This window comes from Macaca thibetana, chromosome 15, assembly GCF_024542745.1.
Source record: "Macaca thibetana thibetana isolate TM-01 chromosome 15, ASM2454274v1, whole genome shotgun sequence".
In the NCBI taxonomy this organism is placed as follows: Eukaryota; Metazoa; Chordata; class Mammalia; order Primates; family Cercopithecidae; genus Macaca; species Macaca thibetana.
Genome location: NC_065592.1, coordinates 3817107 through 3843248, shown reverse-complemented (window position 1 = coordinate 3843248; position 26142 = coordinate 3817107). Strand labels below are relative to the sequence as shown.

Sequence of the window (26142 nt, the reverse complement as noted above, 5' to 3'; positions counted from 1 at the left end):
GGCGCGGCGGGCGGCGGGGCCCGGCGGGTCGCGCAGAGGAGCGGGCCGCGGCGCTGAGGCGGCGGAGCGCGGCCCCGCCATGGGCTTCCTGCACCAGCTGCAGCTGCTGCTCTGGAAGAACGTGACGCTCAAGCGCCGGAGCCCGGTGAGCCCACCCCACGCGCCCGCCCGCAGCCCGAGGCCGCGCGCACCGCGGCCAGCGTCGCGCTCCCCGCGCGCACGTGCGGACGGCCGGGCGCGCGCGGACCCCGGCGGGCGCTGGGGGCGGCGCGGGCCCGAGCCCCCTCCCCGCTGGGCCCTGCTCTCCGCTGCCGGCGCTGCGGCCTCCGGGGAGGTGGCTCGGTCGTGGCCAGCCTGGTCCCGCGTCCGCTGACATCGCGGTGCTCGGCTGAGTCACGGCACCCGTGCCCTCTGCAGCGCGCTCTCTGGGGCCGCTGTGGGCGGGGGGCAAGCGGCGCTCAGGACTCTGGCTCAAGGGAGGCCCTGGTTCCCAGGACAGAGGGCAGGCCTGGGGGGCTCTATCCAACTCTGAGGCTCCATGGTCCTTGGGCCCAGCCTCTCTGGGGCCCCAGCGGAGACCCTGTCCCTTCCCTCCCTCTGCCCCTCCCCTGCCCTTGGGCCGAGGCCTGCCATAGAGGTTGGTCCCAGGCATCTCTCCGCCTCCCCTCCCCCGCACCCCTCCTGGCACATCCATGACCCTTGCTCATGCTCTCGCCACTGGGAACGTCCTTGTGCTAGCCTCGGCCAGCCTGAATCTCTGCACCCCTTTGTCCTTTGGGGTCAGTTCTCCCTGAGCCTGATCCACTCTATTCCCTTCTGGTCCCCCACCTCCTCTGGGGGCTGGGTCTACAGTTTGGAGCTGTGACCACCAGGTTCCCAGCACTGCCTGGGCAGCCAGTGGACCTGAGGGTGCGGGACACACAGCCGTCAGGGACAGAAGTCCTGTGTGGAGCGAGGGGCTTGGGGGTATGGGTGTCCTGTCGTACCCCCAGCTGGCCAGCTTGGCTCCAGCCTGGGAAGGGAAGGGACACCTCCCAGGCCCCAGGCCTGGGCCAGCTTGGGTTTCTGAAAGCCCTTGGGATTGTCCAGGCCAGGGCCCAGAGCAGGTGGGGGCCTGAGGCGGACACATCCTCTTGCCCAGTCAGCGCCCGGGCGGGACCCCTTGGGCTGCACCAGTCCCTGCCTGTTTATCTTTCAACATGCACTGCAGGAAACCGAGGCTGCAGTCAGGTGGGGTGGCCATCATCGCCATGGCTGGCAGGATTCCCCTGGGCACCTGGCCTTGGCAGGGAGCCTGGGTTAGGTACACGCCCTGGCCAGGCACCTGGAACTGGCTGAGTGGAGTCCCATGGATCAGGCCTGCAGTCCTTGGCATTGGGTCACTGGGGACAGCAAAGCAGGGCCAAGGGAACAGGGATGTGGCATGTGGCATGCATTACTATTAGCCCCTGGAGGTTGCTGTCAGGAAGGTCCCCACTGGGCCTGGGAGCAGAGGCTGGAAAGGTGGCCCCTGTTCCAGTGGGGACAATGCTCAGGGAAGGCAGTGTGGCCTATGAGGGCACCTGGCAAGCAGGTGGGAAGTGTGCACTGTCCTGACCGCAAGAGTGGCTCCCAGCTGCTAGTTTGGACTGCCCCCCAGGACCTTTCTGGGTCCCCACCCTACAGGGCTCCCAGAGGCCCACTGGGCCACAGTGGAGGTCCTTAGCCTGTGGCTGGAGCAGGTGGGGAACTGTTTCCCCCAGGGAGGCTGAGTCCTTGCCAGGCTTGTGATGTGGGGCTGGGGCTGGCCGGACACTGGGCACACTCCTACCAGGTCCCTGCTTTCCTGGGAAGGATCTTAGACATCAGAGCTGGACTCTTGTGGCCAGGCTTGGATGACAGAGGTTGGCTTGCGTGCCATGCGCCCTGCTGGGGCAGGGGTGCACCCTGGGCAGAGCCCAGGGTCTGGTGGGTGGGTACCAAGGACCTCCGTGCTGCTAGCAGACTCCTCCAAGCTCTTTGCCTCAGTTCCCCTGTCTGTGTGACCTACCTCCTCTTAGTTAGCTGGACGTGGGTCTGCCCTTGGGCTACAGGCTGTTCTTGGTGAAGGGACAGGCTCACTGTCATGAAGTCACTGGGATGGCAGGTGGCAGTGCCACTTTCGGATCTCACCTGTTCTCCCTCCGACACAGTAGGCGGGAGCTACAGGGAGGGGTCATGCCCAGAGAGGGCACCCAGGCCTCCAGGCGATGTGAAGGCACTGGGTTGGTCTTGAGGGACGGAGGTTGGACCACCTGGAGGCACCCATGTGGGGCACCCAGGGCGTGCCAGACCTGTGCTGCCGCCTGTAACCAGATGCTCCTGTGGCGCCTGCCGCCTGCCAGCCAGGACTCTCCTCCTCCTCCCAGCAGCTCGTGCGAGGCCGTTGCTATAGCAATGGGGAAGGCAGCTGGGCCTGTTGCTGCAGTTACAGCGCCCGTAGCAGGCCGGGTGTGGGCAGGGCTGGCGCCCTGCGCTGTGACCCCTGCCTCTGACATTGCCCCAGTCCGGCAGCCACCCTCGCCCTGGTGCCTGTTGGTGCCCACAGTGCCTCGACGAGCCCTGGGCTCTATCCTGGCTCAGGGAGTGGGTAGAGGCTGGCACAGGCTGGGGCGGGCATGGGGCACCCACAGCATGATGTTCCCGGCCACAGAGCCCTATTGTCCAAGCACAGTAAACACAGCAGCCGCCCCCACCCCAGGGACCGGGGGCTCGGCCTGGACCACACAGCACACTGGGGGCTCTGAAGGGTTTTGGGATGGGGATGAGGACAAAGGATGCCTCCGAGTTGGGTGCTCGCCCTTGAGGGCAGGGCCCCTCTGTCCTGTGGGTCTCAGAGAGGGCTGGTCTGCCAAGGGCTCTCCTGAGAGTAGCTGGCCCAAGCTCCTCCTCCTCCCTGAGCTGGGGGCTGGGATACAAGAACCAGTGAAGTCCTTGGTTTTCAGGTGAAGTGAGCAAAGTGCTTCTTTCTCACTCCACGCAGGTCCCGCTAGGGCTCACCTTGGTGCCCAGCCTGGGCTAGCAGGAGCTGACCTGGGGAAACTGAACTCCAAGGTCCAAGACTGGCTGCCCCGGGTCAGGGGAGGGAACAGGGCAGAAAGAGGTGCCTTTGGGCCGGGCGCAGTGGCTCACGCCTGTAATCCCAACACTTTGGGAGGCCGAGGAAGGCGGATCACGAGATCAGGAGATCGAGACCATCCTGGCTAACATGGTGAAACCCCATCTCTACTAAAAATAGAAAAAATTAGCCGGGTGTGGTGGCGGCCACCTGTAGTCCCAGCTACTTGGGAGGCTGAGGCAGGAGAATGGTGTGAACTCGGGGGGCGGAGCTTGCAGTGAGCTGAGATTGCACCACTGCACTCCAGCCTGGGCAACAGAGCAAGACTCCATCTCAAAACAAAACAAACAAACAAAAAAGGTGCCTTTGCCTCAGGGACTGGGGCTGTCAGACCCCTTACCGGGTCTTCTCCGAGGCTCAGGGCCCTGGGCTCAGGCCAGGCGTCTCTGAACCAGGTCTCCTCATCTCCCCAGGCCCCTGTATTGGTGGGGAGGAAGGGGGAGGAAGGTAAACCCGGGGCAGTGTGAGAACTGTAGGTGGGGCCAGTGGCTCAGATGGTCCTCAAGATTTTGCCCAGGTAGCCCTGGAGGTAGAGAGGAAGAAGATGAGCTGGGATATACATGGGTCAGAGTAGACCACAAGCTGGCCAATTCATCATGGTAGGCCCTGAGGCTCCTCAGAGGGCAGGTAGGCCCACTGTGGGCTGGGGACCAGAAACCTGATTTGCTGAGCCAGACAATCCTTACCCTCAGTACCCTGGAAGGGGCTCAGACCTTCAGTGGTCCCGAAGGGCCTGTGCCCACCTTCCCTGGCCCCAGGGAGCATGTGGTCCTGGCTGGGCTGGGCTGGGCTGGGCCGGTCCTGTGGGAGGCTGGGGAGGGCCTGGGCGAGCACAGGTCTGTCCTGTCCCTCACTGGGCCCACCCTTTCCAGTGGGTCCTGGCCTTCGAGATCTTCATCCCCCTGGTGCTGTTCTTCATCCTGCTGGGGCTGCGGCAGAAGAAGCCCACCATCTCCGTGAAGGAAGGTGAGCGCGGCAGGAGGCCCCGGGCACAGCTGGGGGAGCGCGGAGGGGGAGCCCTCCCGGCACCTCGCACGCCTGCGCTGTGTGTGCACATCTGCACATGGGCGTCCTGTTCCCAGAGTCCCTGAGGTGCGGTGCCTGCTCCTCTGTGCGGTCCTGGGCCGCGCCTCCTGGCTGGGCTGTGGAGGTCGGGGCTGGCCTGTGGCCGCGAATGATGATGCCAATGCCTGTTCCTGGTGATGTGGGCACTCACTGGTCTCCTCTGTTCTGTTTTGACCCCCCCCCACCCCCGCATGGTCTCTTGTCCTCGGCTGGCATGCAGTCTGTAAGTGAGCGGCCGCCTCCTCCTGGCTGGCCTGGGCAGCAGCTGCGGGGGGCCCATGGGCCGTCCTGGCTTGAGCGCCCTCCCCGCTTTCATTAACAGCCCTCCCAGGCCCCCTGCCGGCCTCAGGAACAGCTGGCTCCAGATGGGGGGTGGTGGGCAGTGAAGTGGGCCGTGGTAGGGAGTGAGAGGCCGGGCCACCTAAAGCCACAACTGTTGCCTGGGTCAAGCTGAGGCAGCATCTCTCTGCCTGGCCTTGCCTTCTAGGGGTGGGGCGCCTCGGCTTCTGGGCGGAGTCTGGGCTGAGGCTTGGCTGGCCTGGGCTGAGGCTGGGCTGGTCTGGGCTGGCCTGGGCGGAGGCTCGGCTGGGCTGGGCTGGCCTGGGCTGAGGATGGGCTGGCCTGGGCTGGGGCTGGAGCGGCCTGGCTACTCTCCCTTCATACTCCTTCAGGCTCCTGCACTCACTCCACTAACCAGCTGGCCAGAGGTCAGAGGTCACTGCCCAGAGGGGGTCCCATGTCCTCCCCTGGTCTCTGTAGGCAGTGCCACAGCTGAAATGTTTTCGGGGGGAGAGTGCCAGGGCACGTGGGCCTGCACTGGCTGAAGGGAAACGAATGCTCTGGGAGTTATGGCAGAAGGGGTGGTGAGTGGCTCTTTGACCTCTGACCTGCTGGAGTCGTTCGCCCCAGAATGCTTAGCCTGTAGCCCAGCTGGGGCCAGGGCTCTGTGCTGCCTCCTCCCTAACGCTGCTTCTCCTTCCTGACTTTCTCTAAATTTCTCCTCTCGGCCTCCGTCTCCTTCCCCTTCTGGATTCCTCTCTCTCTCTCTCCCCTTTCACCCCCGACCCTGCCCTCTCCTGTGGGTCCGCCAGCCTTCTACACAGCGGCGCCCCTGACGTCCGCCGGCATTCTGCCTGTCATGCAGTCGCTGTGCCCGGACGGCCAGCGGGACGAGTTCGGCTTCCTGCAGTACGCCAACTCCACGTGAGTGCCCACCCGTCCCTCGGAGTACCCACCCCTCCCCAGCCCATCCAGTGAGTGACATCCGCCCTGGTGCAGGGTCACGCAGCTGCTCGAGCGCCTGGACCGTGTGGTGGAGGAAGGCAACCTGTTCGACCCAGCGCGGCCCAGCCTGGGCTCAGAGCTCGAGGCCCTGCGCCAGCATCTGGAGGCCCTCAGTGCGGGCCCAGGCACCTCGGGGAGCCACCTGGACAGATCCACAGGTGTGCCTTGTGCAGGGAAGTTGGGGGACAGGGCTGCGGGCCTAGCTCAGCTGTCACTGGGCTGAAACCCACGTCCACCCTGGGCCCCTCCACCTGCCCTGAGCTCCCAGCCACGTGCAGGCTGCAGTGGCAGAGCTGTGGTGTTGGGCTCGGCTCCGAGCCCATGTGGGACACCTTGCCAAGGTGCAGCGGCCTCTCAGCCTCGCCTTCCTGCCTGTCCAGTGTCTTCCTTCTCTCTGGACTCGGTGGCCAGAGACCCGCAGGAGCTCTGGCGTTTCCTGACGCAAAACCTGTCGCTGCCCAATAGCACAGCCCAAGCCCTCCTGGCCGCCCGTGTGGACCCTCCCGAGGTGAGGCAAGGACAGCTCCCAGCCCTGGCCACTCCCTTCTGCCCCCGCCATGCCCCCTGGTTGCTGAGCCATCCTCAGGACTCTGTCTGAGCCACGCCCCCACCGTCTGAGCCACGCCCCACACCCCATCTGAGCCACACCCCCACACCCCATCTGAGCCACGCCCCCACACCCCATCTGAGCCACGCCCCCATACCACCATCTGAGCCATGCCCCCACACCACCATCTGAGCCACGCCCCCACACCCCCATCTGAGCCACGCCCCCACACCTCCCAGGTCTACCACCTGCTCTTTGGTCCCTCGTCTGCCCTGGATTCACAGTCCGGCCTCCACAAGGGTCAGGAGCCCTGGAGCCACCTAGGGAGCAATCCCCTGTTCCGGATGGAGGTTAGGGCATCCATGTGTGGGATGGGACTAGAGTGCTGCCTGCCTCTGGGGGTGCTTCTGCTCCGTGGGTGAGGAAAGGGCCCCCTTAGTGACTTGGAGCTCCTCCTGGGAGAGGGGGAGGGTCCCAGGGGTCTATGGCAGGCACAAGGGGTAGAGGCATGTCGTAGGACCCAGGCAGCCCCAGAGCCAGCCAGTGGGTGGGGTAGGTTGAAGCCTGAGGCCCTGGTGGTTGGGGACAAAGTCCTTGCTGTGTCTCCACTGATCCCTGTGCCCACCCCAGGAGCTGCTGCTGGCTCCTGCCCTCCTGGAGCAGCTCACCTGCACGCCAGGCTCCGGGAAGCTGGGCCGAATCCTCACTGTGCCTGAGAGTCAGAAGGGGGCCCTGCAGGGCTACCAGGATGCTGTCTGCAGTGGGCAGGCTGCTGCACGTGCCAGGCGCTTCTCTGGGCTGGCCGATGAGCTCCGGAACCAGCTGGACATGGCCAAGGTCTCCCAGCAGGTGAGGCCCTGCCTGCCCACTGCCTGCTGCTTGCTGCCTGAGTTGAAAGAGGGGCTGGGGCTGCTTGGAGAGCTCGGGGCTCCTGGGCCCAGGCTGTGCGTGGGATGCTGCCTGTGGGTGGGTATCTAATGGCGCCATGGCTGGTGCCCCACCCCTGCTCACCATCCCAGCTCCTGTCCTGGGCTCCCGTTACCCAGGCTACAGACTCCCTCCCAGCATCCCCAGCTTGTGCCCCCCAGCTGCTGTCTCCCCGCTCCGCACCTGACCTATCACCCACCTGCAGTCCATCTCACCCCTCACTGCCCACATGCCTGTTTCCTCTCAGCTGGGCCTGGATGCCCTCAACGGCTCAGACTCCCCGCCACAGGCGCCATCCCCACGGAGGCTGCAGGCGCTTCTGGGGGACCTGCTGGATGCCCAGAAGGTTCTGCAGGATGTGGATGTCCTGTCGGCCCTGGCCCTGCTACTGCCCCAGGGTGCCTGCACTGGCCGGACCCCCGGACCCCCAGCCAGCGGTGCGGGTGGGGTGGCCAATGGCACTGGGGCAGGGACAGTCGTGGGCCCCAACGCCACCGCTGAGGAGGGCGCAGCCTCTGCTGCAGCACCGGCCTCCCCGGACACGCTGCAGGGCCAGTGCTCAGCCTTCGTGCAGCTCTGGGCCGGCCTGCAGCCCATATTGTGTGGCAACAACCGGTAGGTGGGCGGCAGGGGAATGGGGGTGAGGAGGACAGCCAGGGGCAGGGCCTGAGCCCTGACTCTAGGCCCTGGCTCTGGAGGTCTCATTTGGCGCCCTGCCCTGTGCGCCGAAGTCCCGCCCCATCCCGATGCCCCTCCCACTCGCGGCCCCGCCCCCTAATGGCCTGGCCCCACCTCCTGTCCCCTGCCCCAGCACCATTGAGCCCGAGGCGCTGCGGCGGGGCAACATGAGCTCCCTGGGCTTCACGAGCAAGGAGCAGCGGAACCTGGGCCTCCTCGTGCACCTCATGACCAGCAACCCCAAAATCCTGTACGCGCCTGCGGGCTCTGAGGTCGACCGCGTCATCCTCAAGGTGCGCGGGTCTAGGACACTTGACAGGCAGAGTGGGAGGGGGTCTCTGCAGGCTTGGGACCCCTGGGCAGAGGGGGTCGGCAGAACTGACATGGGAGGGGTACTGGGGTGCAGCTTCGGGTACACAGGCTCTGCAGGTGGGGGACCAGGGGGCTGCTTTTCCTTTAGGGAGCTCCAGGGGCTGCTGTGGGAAGGCACTGGAGAGTCCGTTCCGGCAGGGTCCCCCGGCTGGGTGTGGCCGGTCCAGGGCAGTGCTGGTGGAGGACGGGTGTGTCCGGAGACCTTCCAGAGTGTTCCGTGGGCGGGCAGCTGGGTAGTTTGCGTTCTGGGTGAGAGGTCCTGTCTGGAACAAGCAGAGGCCAGGGCTGGACGTTGGCCTGGGAGGGGAGGGCCTGTGGATGAGGCCAATCCTGGGTGTAGAGGGGGGTCCCTAGAATAAGGGTGGGAGAAATGAGGGTGGAGCATGGGGTGCTTAAGGGACACATGGAGAGAGGTCCAGCAAAGGAGCTGGTGGGCACAGCTGGGCAGTTGGGGGTCCGGAGGCCATGCTGCCCTGGGAGTGGAGGGCAAAGCAGGTTTCACGTGCGCACTGCAGAAAGGTGTGGAGAGCCCGGGCGTGGGACTCATGCTTGAAATCCCAGCACTTTGGGAGGCCATGGTGGGAGGATCGCTTGAGCTCAGGAGTTTGAGACAAGCCTGAGCAACATAGCGGAACCCCATCTCTACCAAAAATAAAAAAGTTAGCCAGGTGTGGTGATGGGCACCTGTAATCCTAGCTACTTGGAGGGCTGAGGTGGGAGGATCCCTTGAGCCTGGGAGGTGGAGGCTGCAGTGAGCCGGGACTGCACCACTGCACTGCAGCGTGGGTGACTGAGACCGTGTCTCGGGGAAAAAAAAAAAAGGTGGGGAGGGTTGGTTGTTTTCAACAGGTCAGCCACTGGGGAGGTGAGTGGGGTGAGAGCCCCCAAGCCGGCGGGGGTCTGTCAGGAAACTCCATGCCCCTGCCTCACCCTCTGCAGGCCAATGAGACTTTTGCCTTTGTGGGCAACGTGACTCACTATGCCCAGGTCTGGCTCAACATCTCGGCCGAGATTCGCAGCTTCCTGGAGCAGGGCAGGCTGCAGCAACACCTGCACTGGCTACAGCAGGTGCCAAGGGTGCCCACGAGGGAGGCAGCCGCAGGTGGCGCGGGGAGCCCCTCTCTGCCCGGCTCGGCAGGCCTGCAGGCCCCCCTCTGAGCTGCTCCTCTACCCCTAGTACGTAGCGGAGCTGCGGCTGCACCCCGAGGCACTGAACCTGTCGCTGGATGAGCTGCCGCCGGCCTTGAGACAGGACAACTTCTCGCTGCCCAGTGGCATGGCCCTCCTGCAGCAGCTGGATACCATTGACAACGCGGCCTGCGGCTGGATCCAGTTCATGTCCAAGGTGAGGTGGGGCCGCCGAGCCAACCCCCATACCCCCTGCCTCGTGCATGCCCCAGCGGGCTCCAGCGATGCCCCTCCCCCTAGGTGAGCGTGGACATCTTCAAGGGCTTCCCGGACGAGGAGAGCATTGTCAACTACACGCTCAACCAGGCCTACCAGGACAACGTCACTGTGTTTGCCAGTGAGCTGCCCTCCCCGCTCCGCCGCAGCCCCCCACAGACCTCTTCCTCCCCAGCCCAGCCCCACTTGTCCCCCTGTGCCCTCCCACTCCTTGGTCCCGCCCTGGCCTTGCCCCCTCACCCGCCACTTCCCTTCCCCACCCCTGCCCCTTCCAAACGGCCCCACCCCACAACCCGCCCCCTCCCTGCACCTCCCCACTTCTGCCCACCTTTACCCTGGGGCCCCCACCCCAGCCCTGCCCCACCTTTCCCTGGACCCTCCTGTCCCCGCCCCCACGCCTTGGCCCCGCCCCCGTGCCTTGCCCCCACCCCTACCTCTTGGCCCCGCCCCTACATCTTGGCCCCGCCCCAACCTCCCGGCCCCAGGTGTGATCTTCCAGACCCGGAAGGACGGCTCGCTCCCGCCGCACGTGCACTATAAGATCCGCCAGAACTCCAGCTTCACCGAGAAAACCAACGAGATCCGCCGCGCCTACTGGCGGCCTGGGCCCAATACTGGCGGCCGCTTCTACTTCCTCTACGGCTTCGTCTGGATCCAGGGTGAGGGGCGGGCCCGGAAGACCGGCCTCAGGATTCATGGGGGAGGACAGGTGGGACGACAGGAGGGCCTGCCCGGCACCTGATGGCGGCCCCTACCCACAGACATGATGGAACGCGCCATCATCGACACCTTTGTGGGGCACGACGTGGTGGAGCCGGGCAGCTACGTGCAGATGTTCCCCTACCCCTGCTACACGCGCGATGAGTGAGTGCCGGGCGCCCGGGGCTGGGCTGGGGCAGGGACTGAGTGGCGCCTGAGCGTGGCCTCCCCACAGCTTCCTGTTCGTCATCGAGCACATGATGCCGCTGTGCATGGTGATCTCCTGGGTCTACTCCGTGGCCATGACCATCCAGCACATCGTGGCGGAGAAGGAGCACCGGCTCAAGGAGGTGCGGCGGGTCGGGACCCTCCTTGGAGGCGTGGGCTGGCAGGGAGGGGCGGCGTCCTCCCCGGGGCCTGCCCCAAGCCCCTGGCCCACCCGCAGGTGATGAAGACTATGGGCCTGAACAACGCGGTGCACTGGGTGGCCTGGTTCATCACCGGCTTTGTGCAGCTGTCCATCTCCGTGACAGCGCTCACCGCCATCCTGAAGTATGGCCAGGTGCTCATGCACAGCCACGTGGTCATCATCTGGCTCTTCCTGGCCGTCTATGCCGTGGCCACCATCATGTTCTGGTGAGCACGGGCCATGGTGGCAGGGACCTGGGGCAGGCACTGGCCCAGCAAGCTCACCCCACACCCTCTCGGAGCCCCCTGGACCCTGGCAGAGGCTTGCCCAGGAGGCCAGGAGTGTGGGTGGCTGACGGCGCGCATGGCCCCTGCCCACCCAGTTTCCTGGTGTCCGTGCTGTACTCCAAGGCCAAGCTGGCCTCTGCCTGCGGCGGCATCATCTACTTCCTGAGCTACGTGCCCTATATGTATGTGGCAATCCGAGAGGAGGTGGCGCATGATAAGATCACGGCCTTCGAGAAGTGCATCGCGGTGAGAGTCGAGGGCAGGCGGGCTGCTGGGTTGCCTGGCCACCCCACGCGCTGACACCACTGCCTCCTCAGTCCCTCATGTCCACGACGGCCTTTGGCCTGGGCTCCAAGTACTTCGCACTGTACGAGGTGGCTGGCGTGGGCATCCAGTGGCACACCTTCAGCCAGTCCCCAGTGGAGGGGGATGACTTCAACCTGCTCCTGGCCGTCACCATGCTGATGGTGGACGCCGTGGTCTACGGCATCCTCACATGGTACATCGAGGCTGTGCACCCAGGTACTGGCCAGCCCTTGGAGGGCAGGGGAGAGGCGGGGTCCCCAGCCAGGGTTGGGGACCAGCGCTCTGGGTCCACTCCTGGACGCAGCACGGGTGGCTCCCTGGGTGGGCACATGGCCCACGTGGTGGATGGTCACCCCAGGCCCTAGGTCAGCCTCCCCTCCCCTCCCCGACCCCCAGGCATGTACGGGCTGCCCCGGCCCTGGTACTTCCCACTGCAGAAGTCCTACTGGCTGGGCAGTGGGCGGACAGAAGCCTGGGAGTGGAGCTGGCCGTGGGCACGCACCCCCCGCCTCAGTGTCATGGAGGAGGACCAGGCCTGTGCCATGGAGAGCCGGCGCTTTGGTGAGGCTGGCACCAGAATGGTGGCATGGGTGGGCGCTGGATTCGGAGTCCTGGGTGGCCTTGGTGCCGCCCCTACCCTGCTGATCCACAGCCCTGGTGCAGAGGAGACACGTGGCATGGAGGAGGAGCCCACTCACCTGCCTCTGGTAGTCTGCGTGGACAAACTCACCAAGGTCTACAAGGATGACAAGAAGCTGGCCCTGAACAAGCTGAGCCTGAACCTCTACGAGAACCAAGTGGTCTCCTTCCTGGGCCACAACGGGGCGGGCAAGACCACCACCATGTGAGTGTTCAGAGGGGCAAGGCCGTGGGCATCTGCTGACCAGAGCAGGAGTCCTAGTCAGGGGCAGAGTGGGGCCCCTGCAGAGGGCGTGGGGTCATGACCCCGCCCACCTACCCAGGTCCATCCTGACCGGCCTGTTCCCTCCGACGTCGGGTTCCGCCACCATCTATGGGCACGACATCCGCACGGAGATGGATGAGATCCGCAAGAACCTGGGCATGTGCCCGCAGCACAACGTGCTGTTTGACCGGCTCACGGTGGAGGAGCACCTCTGGTTCTACTCACGGCTCAAAAGCATGGCCCAGGAGGAGATCCGCAGAGAGATGGACAAGTGGGTGGGCACAGGGTGGGGCGGAGCGGGTGGGGAGAGGCCCTGGGGCTGTGCATAGCCCCAGCCCCATGCCACACCTCCCTGTCCCAGGATGATCGAGGACCTGGAGCTCTCCAACAAGCGGCACTCGCTGGTGCAGACACTGTCGGGTGGCATGAAGCGCAAGCTGTCCGTGGCCATTGCCTTTGTGGGCGGCTCTCGCGCCATCATCCTGGACGAGCCCACGGCGGGCGTGGACCCTTACGCGCGCCGCGCCATCTGGGACCTCATCCTGAAGTACAAGCCGGGTGAGTGGGGTGCCGTGCAGGCAGGGGTGCCGTGCAGGCAGGGGTGCAGACGGTGCCTCCCCTGCCCCCTGACCCTGGGTCTGGCCTTGCCCTAGGCCGCACCATCCTTCTGTCCACCCACCACATGGACGAGGCTGACCTGCTTGGGGACCGCATTGCTATCATCTCCCACGGGAAGCTCAAGTGCTGCGGCTCCCCGCTCTTCCTCAAGGGCACCTATGGTGATGGGTACCGCCTCACGCTGGTCAAGCGGCCTGCCGAGTCGGGGGGCCCCCAAGGTCTGTGTTGAAGCTGCCTGAGCTGGCCTTGGGCCACCCCCTCCCCGGGACCCCCACCTGAGAATCCACAATGGAGGGGCTGGGTCCTCAGCATCACCCACTGGGCCCAGGATACCTGCTGGGGCCTGGCCCACCCTCTCCAACGCCCGTATCTTGGAGAGGCTGGGTCCTCACTGTCACCTGCTGGGCCCAGGATGCCTGCTGGGGCCTGGCCCACCCTCTCCAACGCCCATATCTTGGAGAGGCTGGGTCCTCACCATCACCCACTGGGCCCGGGATACCTGCTGGGGCCTGGCCAGCCCTCTCCAACGCCCATATCTTGACTCAGTTGGGTTCCCATCGGGGGTCCCTCCCCCTAGCCCCTGAGTGAATTCCTCCCTGCTCCCACATCCCCCACAGAGCCAGGGCTGGCATCCAGCCCCCCAGGTCGCACCCCGCTGAGCAGCTGCTCCGAGCTCCAGGTGTCCCAGTTCATCCGCAAGCACGTGGCCTCCTGCCTGCTGGTCTCAGACACAAGCACGGAGCTCTCCTACATCCTGCCCAGCGAGGCTGCCAAGAAGGGGGCTTTCGAGCGCCTCTTCCAGGTGTGAGGGCCAAAAGCAGGCCAGGGCCTAAGGGTTGGGGGGCAGTTGCAGGCGGTGGAGGTGGACGCACCCCTGCCTGGGCGTCCCTGCCGCAGCCTCCCCCTCCACTGCCCCCACAGCACCTGGAGCGCAGCCTGGACGCGCTGCACCTCAGTAGCTTTGGGCTGATGGACACCACCCTGGAGGAGGTGTTCCTCAAGGTGTCGGAGGAGGATCAGTCGCTGGAGAACAGTGAGGCCGGTGAGGGGCCCGGGCCACTTGCTCAGCCCACCCCACCCACAAGGTCCCAGCTCGGGCCTGTGCTGTCACTCCTGCCTGGTGTCTGGGGGCGCCACCTTGGTCCTAGGTGGCATCCCCAGGGTTAGCTTGGGGTCCTGGGTGGGTGGTCATGGTGGCCAGAGGTCCTGGACAGGTGTATGACCCTGGGAACTGGTTAAAGGCCGGGCATGGGGGTCCCGGGCAGGCCTAGGGGCCAGTAACTCTGAGCATCCCCTCGGCCCTTCTGCTGCGGCAGATGTGAAGGAGTCCAGGAAGGACGTGCTCCCCGGGGCGGAGGGCACGGTGTCTGGGGAGGGTCACGCCGGCAACCTGGCCCGGTGCTCGGAGCTGGCCCAGTCACAGGCATCGCTGCAGTCGGCGTCGTCTGTGGGCTCTGCCCGTGGTGACGAGGGAGCTGGCTACGCCGACGTCTATGGCGACTACCGCCCCCTGTTTGATAACCCACAGGACCCAGACAACGTCAGCCTGCAAGGTGGGTGTGGCCGGGTGAGGCTGGGGCAGCCGGGGAGGGGGAGCGGGGTTAGAGGGGAGCGGCATGGGGGCAGCCAGTGGGGAGAGGGTAGCATGCAGCCACCTGCTCAGCCCCTACCTGTCTGCACAGAGGCTGAGGCGGAGGCCCTGTCGAGGGTTGGCCAGGGCAGCCGCAAGCTGGACGGCGGGTGGCTGAAGGTGCGCCAGTTCCACGGGCTGCTGGTCAAACGCTTCCACTGTGCCCGCCGCAACTCCAAGGCACTCTTCTCCCAGATCCTGCTGCCGGCCTTCTTCGTCTGCGTGGCCATGACCGTGGCTCTGTCCGTCCCCGAGATTGGTAGGCCACCAGCTGGGCGGGCGTGCCGGGCTTATGTCCCCCCTTTCCACCGGGAGCCCTGAGGATGCCCTCTCCCAAGCTTCCTGACTCTGGGCCTCACCCCGCACCTGAGGCTGGGCACACGCCGGGGTTCATCCGGGAGTCCTGCCTCTTCGGGGCCCAGATCCCAGGCATGGGTCCTTTGGGGTTGGTGGAAGGGGACCGAGGCCTGGAGGCTGCTGGCCAGTGGGCAGAACCTGCTCAGGCCTCCGTGCTCTCCCTGCCAGGTGACCTGCCTCCACTGGCCCTGTCACCTTCCCAGTACCACAACTACACCCAGCCCCGTGGCAACTTCATCCCCTACGCCAACGAGGAGCGCCGCGAGTACAGGTGAGGCCGCTGGCGGGGGCAGCCTTGGTGGGTGGGGTGGGCGAGGGAGCAGGGACGGGCAGCCCCACCTCACACTGTGGGTGCCCGCAGGCTGCGGCTGTCACCCGACGCCAGCCCCCAGCAGCTCGTGAGCACATTCCGGCTGCCGTCGGGGGTGGGCGCCACCTGCGTGCTCAAGTCTCCGGCCAACGGCTCTCTGGGGCCCACGTTGAACCTGAGCAGCGGGGAGTCCCGCCTGCTGGCGGCTCGGTTCTTCGACAGCATGTGCTTGGAGTCCTTCACGCAGGGGCTGCCGCTGTCCAACTTCGTGCCGCCCCCACCCTCGCCTGCCCCGTCTGACTCCCCAGCGTCCCTGGACGAGGACCCACAGGCCTGGAACGTCTCGCTGCCCCCCACCGCCGGGCCAGGTAGCGGTTCCGGGGGCCGGCTAAGGGGCAGGGGCAGCGAGGGGTCCTTCTCACCGCACCACACTGTGCCCACAGAAATGTGGACGTCCGCGCCCTCCCTGCCGCACCTGGTACGGGAGCCCGTCCGCTGCACCTGCTCCGCGCAGGGCACCGGCTTCTCCTGCCCCAGCAGTGTGGGCGGGCACCCGCCCCAGATGCGGGTGGTCACAGGCGACATCCTGACCGACATCACCGGCCACAACGTGTCTGAATACCTGCTCTTCACCTCTGACCGCTTCCGACTGCACCGGTGAGCTGGGTGGGGAGGCTGTGGGCGAGGGCGGCCGGCCACCAGCCACCTGGTCTCAACTCCTGTCCCTCTAGCCTCACTGCCTGCCTAGCCTCACCGCCCCTCCCACCTGCCTGCCCAGGTATGGGGCCATCACCTTTGGCAACGTCCTCAAGTCCATCCCAGCCTCATTTGGCACCAGGGCCCCACCCATGGTGCGGAAGATCGCGGTGCGCAGGGCTGCCCAGGTGAGCAAGGCTGCGGCCCTGGGGCTTCGCGGTGTGTAGTGCCGCCTGAGGTCTGCAGAGACCCACGGGGCTCCTGGGGCCTTTGTCCTCTTCGTGCTGCAGGTTTTCTACAACAACAAGGGCTATCACAGCATGCCCACCTACCTCAACAGCCTCAACAACGCCATCCTGCGTGCCAACCTGCCCAAGAGCAAGGGCAACCCGGCAGCTTACGGTGAGCTGGTGCAGGCGGGGCCGGGCGGGGAGGAGCCGGGGCTGGGCCGGATGGCGCAGAGGCCTGAAGCCGCCACCCCCACCCCGCCGTGTGCAGGCATCACCGTCACCAACCATCCCATGAACAAGACCAGTGCCAGCCTCTCCCTGGACTACCTGTAAGTGTGGCCGGCGGGGATGAGGCGGGGCAGGTGGGCGCTGCAGCCCGGCCGTGAGGACTGAGGGCTTCCTTGCTCCAGGCTGCAGGGCACGGATGTCGTCATCGCCATCTTCATCATCGTGGCCATGTCGTTCGTGCCGGCCAGCTTCGTCGTCTTCCTTGTGGCCGAGAAGTCCACCAAGGCAAAGCACTTGCAGTTTGTCAGCGGCTGCAACCCCGTCATCTACTGGCTGGCGAACTACGTGTGGGACATGGTGCGCCTGGCGTGGCCACGGGGGTGCCCCGGCCCTTCTCATCCCCCATCCCCGCCCTGCCCCGGGTCTCTCACCAGCCACCCCCACCCCTGCAGCTCAACTACCTGGTCCCCGCTACCTGCTGCGTCATCATCCTGTTTGTGTTCGACCTGCCGGCCTACACATCGCCCACCAACTTCCCTGCTGTCCTCTCCCTCTTCCTGCTCTATGGGTAAGGGGGAGCGGATGAGGGAGTGGCCTTAGGTGGGGCCGGGGCTGCCTGGTGACCACTGCCCGCCACCTGCCCACAGGTGGTCCATCACGCCCATCATGTACCCGGCCTCCTTCTGGTTCGAGGTCCCCAGCTCGGCCTACGTATTCCTCATTGTCATCAATCTCTTCATCGGCATCACTGCCACGGTGGCCACCTTCCTGCTACAGCTCTTCGAGCACGACAAGGTGGGGTGGCGGCGACATGGCGGGGGCGGCGGGCCCTGCGGAGGCTGTGCGCCTGACCCCGACCACCCCGCAGGACCTGAAGGTTGTCAACAGTTACCTGAAAAGCTGCTTCCTCATTTTCCCCAACTACAATCTGGGCCACGGGCTCATGGAGATGGCCTACAACGAGTACATCAACGAGTACTACGCCAAGATTGGTGAGGGGGCCCGTGGGGTGGGTGAGGCGGTTGGGGCCCCTCAAGGCCTAGAGCACAGGCCCTGAGCTGGCTCCCCACAGGCCAGTTTGACAAGATGAAGTCCCCATTCGAATGGGACATTGTCACCCGCGGGCTGGTGGCCATGGCGGTCGAGGGCGTCGTGGGCTTCCTCCTGACCATCATGTGCCAGTACAACTTCCTGCGGCGGCCACAGTGAGCGGGGCGCATAGCGGCGGTGGGGGCAGGGGGCAGGGCGGGAGCAGGGATGGGGTCAGGGAGTGGGGCAGGGTGGGGGCAGGGATGGGGCAGGAGGGGGTGGGGCAGGGGACGGGAAAGGAGCCAGAGGACATGAGACTGGTGGCAGGGAGGGGCAGTGGGGGTGGCGAGCTGCTGGACGCTGTCCATCCTGTCCCCCAAGGCGCATGCCTGTGTCTACCAAGCCTGTGGAGGATGATGTGGACGTGGCTAGCGAGCGGCAGCGAGTGCTCCGGGGAGACGCCGACAACGACATGGTCAAGATTGAGAACCTGACCAAGGTGGGCTCTGAGCGTTTGGGGTGGGGCCTGGGTGGGGTGGGCCAGAGCCAAGGCCAGGGCCAGGGGGGTGGGGCCCCAGCAGTGGAGGTGGAGCCTGGGTGGGCATGGCCCTGAGCTCTGGGGGTGGGGCCTGTGTGGGGTGGGGCCATGGGGCATGTGGGCAGGGCCCTGGGCTCTGGAGGTGGGGCAGGGCCTGGGTTGGGTGGGGCCAGAGGGGCAGGGTGGGAGCAGGATGGGGTTGAGGGCGTTGCACCCCACGCCCCCATGCCCCCATGCCCCGCTGAGCGGGCAGGCTCCTGGCCAGGTCTACAAGTCCCGGAAGATTGGCCGCATCCTGGCCGTTGACCGCCTGTGCCTGGGTGTGCGTCCTGGCGAGTGCTTCGGGCTTCTGGGCGTCAACGGTGCGGGCAAGACCAGCACCTTCAAGATGCTGACCGGCGACGAGAGCACGACGGGGGGCGAGGCCTTTGTCAACGGACACAGGTGCGGCGGGAACCCTGGGTGGGCGGGGCCGCCACGTCCCCACGCGCTGACAGCCGCCGTGTCCCCAGCGTGCTGAAGGAGCTGCTCCAGGTGCAACAGAGCCTCGGCTACTGCCCTCAGTGCGACGCGCTGTTCGACGAGCTCACGGCCCGGGAGCACCTGCAGCTGTACACGCGGCTGCGTGGGATCTCCTGGAAGGATGAGGCCCGGGTGAGGATCTGCAGGGCGGGGCAGGGAGCCAGCGCGCTGGGCGGCCCTGCCTGCGCTGACATCTGCGTTCCCCGGCCAGGTGGTGAAGTGGGCTCTGGAGAAGCTGGAGCTGACCAAGTACGCAGACAAGCCGGCCGGCACCTACAGCGGCGGCAACAAGCGGAAGCTCTCCACGGCCATTGCCCTCATTGGGTACCCAGCCTTCATCTTCCTGGTAAGCGCTGGGTGGGGTGGGGGGCGGCTGCCTGGCCTTTGACTTCCTGGTGAGCACGGGCAGGGGCAGCGTTCAGGCCGGGGTGTGTGGGCCTGGCAGCGGCTGAGCCTGCCGCCCATCTCCAGGACGAGCCCACCACAGGCATGGACCCCAAGGCCCGGCGCTTCCTCTGGAACCTCATTCTCGACCTCATCAAGACAGGGCGTTCGGTGGTGCTGACATCACACAGGTGAGGGCGCCCCCACCCTCCCCCCGTGCCCCCACCCCGCAGCACCCCTTCTGGTGCCAGCCTGTGTGTGTCCCGCAGCATGGAGGAGTGTGAGGCGTTGTGCACGCGGTTGGCCATCATGGTGAACGGTCGCCTGCGGTGCCTGGGCAGCATTCAGCACCTGAAGAACCGGTGAGCCAGGGCGGGGCCGGGGCAGGCCGGGGCGGGCCCAGGGGTGGGACCAGGCAGTGGGGCCCAGAGTGGGGGCGGCTGCAGGGCTGTGGGGCCATGGGAGCTGGGGGGACTGGGGTTGTGGGGACTGGGGCAGTGGGGCCAGGGGAGGGGCCTGGAAGACTGTGGGGGCTGTAGGACTGGGGGGCTGTGGGAGGCTATGGGGCTTCCTGGGGTGCCTGTGGGGACTGTGGGGCTGGGAGGCTGGGGGGCTGGGGCTCTGGCCGGGCGGCGCAGGGCTCTGGGCCATGGGCCTGTCCCACCAGGTTTGGAGATGGCTACATGATCACGGTGCGGACCAAGAGCAGCCAGAGCGTGAAGGACGTGGTGCGGTTCTTCAACCGCAGCTTCCCAGAAGCTATGCTCAAGGTGGGTGGTCCCAGGCAGGGTCGCGGAGCAGGTGCTGCGGGGTGGGGGTGCTGCCAGCGGCCTCTGACCTCCACCCCTGCAGGAGCGGCACCACACAAAGGTGCAGTACCAGCTCAAGTCGGAGCACATCTCGCTGGCCCAGGTGTTCAGCAAGATGGAGCAGGTGTCTGGCGTGCTGGGCATCGAGGACTACTCGGTCAGCCAGACCACACTAGACAACGTGAGTGCCCCGAGGGCACTGCACACCACACCTACCCCTCCTCCCACCTGCCCTGCCCCCCTCCGCCCAGCACCTCCCCATCCCCCTACCCCAGACCCGCCCCCTCCCCACACGCCTGCCCCACCCACCAGGTATTCGTGAACTTCGCCAAGAAGCAGAGCGACAACCTGGAGCAGCAGGAGACGGAGCCGCCGTCCGCACTGCAGTCCCCTCTTGGCTGCTTGCTCAGCCTGCTCCGGCCCCGGCCTGCCCCCACGGAGCTCCAGGCACTTGTGGCAGATGAGCCTGAGGACCTGGACACGGAGGACGAGGGCCTCATCAGCTTCGAGGAGGAGCGGGTGAGCAGTCTGCCCTCACGGCTGCCCAGGGCTCTGCCCACCGCACCTAGGCTGCCTGGCGGCTCCAGCCCCAGGTAGGGTAGGAGGAGAAGTGGCCCCAGGATGCTTGCTGTCCGGAGGTCAAGGGGGCAGAGTGGGCAAGGGAGACTTGCAGACAGGCCTGGAGAGACCAAACGCAGGGCCCAGACTTGCTGGAATCTTTGAGGGGCACAGAGCCAGGATGGGGCAGAGGGGGCCAGAGCCCGGGAACAGGGGACCGACGTAGAGTCAGTGACCCCCAGACTCAGCAGACAGAGGCCCAGGAGAGCCCAGACACAGAGGGAGCTCGTGGGGAGACCCTGTGTCCAGGCCCAGCCTGCAGGAGAGCCAGGGCAGGCCAGCACAAGTGTCCTCAGCCCCACAAGGGGGTGGCACAGGACACCCCCTAAGCCTGATCTCCCCTGTGCACAGGCCCAGCTGTCCTTCAACACGGACACGCTCTGCTGACCACTCAGAGCTGGGCCAGGGAGGATACGCTCCGCTGACCACTCAGAGCTGGACCAGGGACTCGACCGTGGGGACAGATGTCCCCCAGTGCCTGCCAGGCCCTGGAGTGGAGATTGAGGACCAAGGGGCTTCTGGCCCTCCAGCCCCCGTACTCGGCCATGCCCTGTGGTCACTGCGGCTGCCGCCCCCAATTGTGCCAAAGGCTGACCCGGCCCGGGCTGCGCACACCCTCGCCCTGCTTTGCCTTAAAGCCTCATCATCTGCCCAGCCCCTCGCCCCTTCCTAGCTCTGCTCACCGCCCAAGGCGACACCGGCTGGACCAGGCACTGCCGGCCTTTCTCCTGCCCAGCCTTGGAACCAGCTTTTTTTTCCTACAATGAAGGCTGACGCTGAGGGCGGACTGCGGACGGGGCTGGGTCAGTCGCGTATTTATTTTGCTTTGAGAAGAGGCTCCTCTGGCCCTGCTCTCCTGCAGGGAGGTGGCTGTCCCGCGGGAAGCCATCAGCTTGGGCCAGCTGGCAGGCAGCAGGAATGGAGAAGCTGGCCTTGCTGACCAGGCGAGGGCCAGAACCCCCCCTACCCCCAGCTGCTGTCGCTCTCCCACCCAGCTTGGCCCCCTGCCCGCCCACCTGCCTGGAAGCCGGGCCTGTACATAGCGCACAGATGTTTGTTTTCAATAAATAAACAAAACGCCTGAGGGCCTGTGTGTGTGAGGTGGGAGGGGCGGGGAACATGGGCCCATCGGGTGGGTTAGTGCTCCAGAAGGCCCTGCCCCTCAGGCACAGGTGCTGGTGGGGGTGGCCGGGTCGGCCTGGAGGAGGGAAACTGAGGCAGGGTGGTTCACCATGGTTCACTGTCCCCCCCATCCCACCCTCAGGGATTGCTCCTGGCCCCCTTCCCCTTAGCCTTCATCTTCCCATCCACCCGCCCCCTCTAAGCCTTCTTCACCCCTTGCTGCCCATGTGGGGCCTGCAGTGGCCTGGGCTGGGCTGTCTGCATGTCATGGAAGGGACAGGGAGGGCTTCCAGGAGGAGGCGACCTCCAGGAGGAGACTGAAGTCTGTGAAGATTACTTAAGGGAAGGGCATCCTAGCCAGAGGGCAGGGCACAGGCCGAGGCCCCAGGGAGGCAGGACCCGGAAACTTTGAGGCTCATCGGCAGTGGAGCCTGGTGCACCGTGGGCAGGAGATGGGGGAGGGGCATGAATGGCCCCCAGAGCTCATGCCCCGTGATCTGGGCCAAGGTCAGACTCTTGCCTTAGGCCGTTTCAAGGCTCCTCAGGAGGGTGGAGGGTGGACTCAGGTGAGGGATGGTGCCACATGGGGGACAACAGGGGAGGGTCCCATGGGCTTGAGGGCACTGGCAGGCCTGGGTGGGCTGGGCTGACGCATCCACTTGGGTTCCTATGAGACGCTCGCCGTGGCCACCTGAGGGACAGTGGGATGGGCATGCTGGCGTCCCCGAGAGGCTGGGTCACTGGGGTGAAGCTGTCCTGGGCCCTGGGGGCAGCTAACTCTGGAAAAACCGGGAGGAACACCCACTTACTGGAGGGGCTGGTGTGGGTTTGGTGGTCAACCAAGGGAAATGTGTGGGAGAGCCATCAGAAGGCAGGACCCTTGGGGCTTCACGTCACAGCAGCCTCCATCCTACAACTGTAGGTGCTGAATCATGGCAGGAAGAAGTCGAGAAAGGAACATGGCCCAGCCGAGGCCCAGGGAGACCCAGCGCACAGGACGAGGCCAGGCTGGACCTGGACAGCCGCCCACAGACTGACACATTTCACGGGGGCGTCATCTCTAGAGGCTTCATTTGTGATGATGTGTAATGCAGTGTTGAAAGCAAACACACCCCCTAGCATCTTCCTCAGAACAGTTTCTGCTGGGCACGGTGGCTCACACCTGTAATCCCAGCACTTTGGGAGGCCGAGGCGGGTGGATCACCTGAGGTCAGGAGTTCGAGACCAGTCTGGCCAACATGGTGAAACCCCATCTCTACTAAAACTACAAAAATTAGCCGGTTGTCGTGGCGGGCGCCTGTATTTCCAGGTGCTCGGGAGGCTGAGGCAGGAGAATCACTTGAACCCGGCAGGTAGAGGCTGCAGTGAGCCAAGATTGTACCATTGCACTCCAGCCTAGATGACAGAGTGAGACTCCGTCTCAAAACAACAGTAAAAAGAACTTTTTAAACTTTCAGAAAAGTTGCGAGAATAACTGAGTGCACATCTTCAGCTGACGCGCCTAAGAAAATCTTGCCACACATGCTGTCACTCTACCCGCTTTTGTGCTGCCCTACGTAAAAGCAAGCAGCAGCTGCTGCAACCCGCCAGCCCGAGGCCCTGCAGCCTCCTTCCCCCAAGAGCCAGGGTAGCCCAGAGTTAACGAGGGATACAGCAAGGCTTTTGAGGGCCCTGGTAGCCCAGGCATGCTCTTTATTTTTATTTATTATTATTATTTTTTTGAGACAGAGTCTTGCTATGTTGCCCAGGCTGGAGTGGAGTGTGATCTCGGCTCACTGCAAGCTCCGCCTCCTGGGTTCACGCCATTCTCCTGCCTCAGCCTCCCGAGTAGTTGGGACTACAGGCGCGCACCACCACGCCTGGCTAATTTTTTGCATTTTTAGTAGAGACGGGGTTTCACTGTGTTAACCAGGATGGTCTCGATCTCCTGACCTCGTGATCCACCCACCTCGGCCTCCCAAAGTGCTGGGATTACAGGTGTGAGCCACCGCGCCCGGCCTGATTTTTTTTTTAATATTTTTAGTAGAGATGAGGTTTCACTGTGTCGGCCAGGCCAGGGAGTCTCGAACTCCTGACCTCAGGTGATCGCCCAGCCTCGGCCTCTCAAAGTGCTGGGATTACAGGCGTGAGCCACTGTGCCTGGCCAATTTTTGTATTTTTAGTAGACATGGGGTTTTGCCATGTTGGCCAAGCTGAACTCCTGATTTCAGGTGATCTGCCTACCTCAGCCTCCCTAAGTGCTGGGATGACAGGTGTGAGCTACCGCGCCCGGCCCTAGGCGTGCTCTTTAAAGTTTTTCCAAAAAACCAGGATCAGTCAGGTGCTGTGGCTCAGGCAGATCACCTGAAATCGAGTTCAGCTTGGCCAACATGGCAAAACCCCATCTCCACTAAAAATACAAAATTAGCTGGGTATTGTAGCACCTGTGATCCCAGCTACATGGGAGACTGAGGAAGGAGAATCGCTAGAATCTGGGAGGCGGAGGTTGCAGTGAGCTGAGATCGCGCCACTGCACTCCAGCCTGGGTGACAGAGTGAGACTCGGTCTCAAAAAAAAAAAAAGAAAAGACCGGGCATGTTGGCTCACACCTGTAATCCCAGCACTTTGGGAGGCCGAGGTGGGCGGATCACCTGAGGTCGGGAGTTCAAGACCAGCTTGACCAACATGGAGAAACCCTATCTCTACTGAAAATACAAAATTAGTCGGATGTGGTGGCACATGCCTGTAATCCCAGCTACTCGGGAGGCTGAGGCAGGAGAATCGCTTGAACCTGGGAGGTGGAGGTTGCGGTGAGCTGAGGTTGCGCCACTGTACTCCAGCCTCGGCGACAGAGCGAGACCCTTTCTAAAAAAAATAAATAAATAAATAAGAAAAGAAAAGAGGCCGGGCGCGGTGGCTCAAGCCTGTAATCCCAGCACTTTGGGAGGCCGAGACGGGCGGATCACGAGGTCAGGAGCTCGAGACCATCCTGGCTAACACCGTGAAACCCGGTCTCTATTAAGAAATACAAAAAAAGGCCAGGCGCGGTGGCTCAAGCCTGTAATCCCAGCACTTTGGGAGGCCGAGACGGGCGGATCACGAGGTCAGGAGCTCGAGACCATCCTGGCTAACATGGTGAAACCCCGTCTCTACTAAAAAATACAAAAAACTAGCCGGGCGAAGTGGCGGGCGCCTGTAGTCCCAGCTACTCGGGAGGCTGAGGCCAGAGAATGGCGTGAACCCGGGAGGCGGAGCTTGCAGTGAGCTGAGATCCGGCCACTGCACTCCAGCCTGGGCTACAGAGTGAGACTCCGTCTCAAAAAAAAAAAAAAAATCTATCAGTATAGACTTGCGGGTTTAAAAAAAACGAATATGGGCCGGGCGCGGTGGCTCAAGCCTGTAATCCCAGCACTTTGGGAGGCCGAGACGGGCGGATCACGAGGTCAGGAGATCGAGACCATCCTGGCTAACACCGTGAAACCCGGTCTCTATTAAGAAATACAAAAAAAGGCCAGGCGCGGTGGCTCAAGCCTGTAATCCCAGCACTTTGGGAGGCTGAGACGGGCGGATCACGAGTTCAGGAGATCGAGACCATCCTGGCTAACACGGTGAAACCCCGTCTCTACTAAAATACAAAAAAAATTAGCCGGGCGAGGTGGCGGGCGCCTATACTCCCAGCTACTCGGGAGGCTGAGGCCGGAGAATGGCGTGAACCCGGGAGGCGGAGCTTGCAGTGAGCTGAGATCCGGCCACTGCACTCCAGCCTGGGCGACAGAGCGAGACTCCGTCTCAAAAAAAAAAAAAAAATCTATCAGTATAGACTTGCGGGTTTAAAAAAAACGAATGTGTTAACATTCATTACTGTCATCTTTTAATTACTTATTTTGAGACAAGGTCTTGCTCTGTCACCCAGGCTGGAGTGTGGTGGTGCAATCATAACTCACTGTAGCCTTCAACTCCTGGGCTCGAGTGATCCTCCTGCCTCAGCCTCCTTTCAGACATGTGCCACCACACACAACTCATTTTTATTTTTATTTTCATATAGATGGGATCTTGCTGTATTGCCCAGGCTGGTCTTGAACTGCTGAGCTCAAGGGATACTCCCATTTTGGCCTTCCAGAGTATTGGGATTACAGGCATGAGCCACTGCATCTGGCTCTTTTAAAATTTTTTGATGGTAGTAAAATCTATGTAACATTTATCATGTTAAGCATTCGTAATGCACAATCCACTGTCGTCTTATGCTCAGATTGCCGGAGATCCGGCCAGCAGTGCCCCTCCAGGGGTGCCCCTCCAGCGCAGCTTCTGTGTCCTCATAATCAGCCCTTGATGTGTTTTGAGCGCGTCCCTGCCTTCCCTGTCCCACACCTGGAATCAGCCTCTCTCCAAGGAGCTAAGGAGGGAGACCACTACTACTCCTGCTACATTTCTTGGTTCCCTGACCGGGAAGCGAGGTGATTAACAGACGGTCGAGGCAGCCCCTTAAGCAGCTTATGCCTGCCCTGTAGACCATCCCTGCGGGGGACTCCAGCCAGCTTGAGCCATGCGGATCCTGAAAGCACTCCCGGGTAGGCATTTGCCCCCGTGGAACGCCTCAGAGCAGTGCACAGCAGGCCCCTGTGGAGGATCAACACAGTGGCTAAACACCGGGAAGGAACTGGCACTTTAAGTCCGGACATCTGAAACTTGGTAAGACTCATCTTTGGAACTCGCCCACTCCATTTGAGTGGAAGCGTGGCCTGATCACCCACGGCATGCCTGTATCGGCACTTTGGTTTTTGTTTTTGACTCGACTTAATTGCTTGATACTTTGGTTTTAGTTTTGATTTTGACTTAAATTGCTTGACGAACAGGTGTGCCTTTATTGGCACTTTGGTTTTGGTTCTGATTTTGACTTGGCTTAAATTGTTTGACGAACAGGTGTGCCTTTAAGGTGTGACTTAGATGAGTGAGTGACCTTTTACCCTTTCCTTCTTGTAGTGTGAATGTTGTTTTGTCTCCAGAGAAAAATAGGTCGGACACAAAGTAAGCCCACTCCGCTAGGAACTGTGTTA

The 26142-nt window shown here is 63.8% G+C and overlaps 1 protein-coding gene across 1 annotated transcript; it reads left to right on the top strand.

The window, feature by feature from the left end:
• Positions 1-21064, top strand: ABCA2 (ATP binding cassette subfamily A member 2). The gene is made up of 48 exons (XM_050759687.1): positions 1-145; positions 4009-4102; positions 5293-5404; positions 5480-5643; positions 5866-5993; positions 6272-6382; positions 6663-6881; positions 7207-7574; positions 7771-7930; positions 8949-9077; positions 9187-9359; positions 9443-9534; positions 9899-10072; positions 10175-10277; positions 10348-10462; positions 10558-10748; positions 10904-11054; positions 11126-11330; positions 11511-11675; positions 11778-11958; positions 12077-12289; positions 12380-12576; positions 12672-12854; positions 13254-13438; positions 13558-13678; positions 13953-14189; positions 14319-14525; positions 14792-14894; positions 14985-15301; positions 15377-15590; positions 15712-15817; positions 15920-16031; positions 16128-16188; positions 16270-16444; positions 16540-16655; positions 16735-16882; positions 16956-17079; positions 17160-17292; positions 17498-17615; positions 17920-18098; positions 18167-18308; positions 18388-18522; positions 18648-18751; positions 18830-18922; positions 19228-19330; positions 19413-19550; positions 19682-19888; positions 20339-21064. The coding sequence occupies exons 1-48, from the start codon at positions 80-82 to the stop codon at positions 20372-20374; spliced, it is 7308 nt and encodes a 2435-aa protein (XP_050615644.1). The 5' UTR covers positions 1-79; the 3' UTR covers positions 20375-21064.
• Positions 21065-26142: the final 5078 nt, after the last annotated feature.

Bases quoted from the DNA above. Each gene is read 5' to 3' on its own strand.
- ABCA2 (XM_050759687.1), top strand. From the start codon at position 80: ATGGGCTTCCTGCACCAGCTGCAGCTGCTGCTCTGGAAGAACGTGACG. The intron at 146-4,008 runs GTGAGCCCACCC...CACCCTTTCCAG, and splicing joins CGCTCAAGCGCCGGAGCCCG to TGGGTCCTGGCCTTCGAGAT. The intron at 17,616-17,919 runs GTGGGCTCTGAG...GCTCCTGGCCAG, and splicing joins AGATTGAGAACCTGACCAAG to GTCTACAAGTCCCGGAAGAT.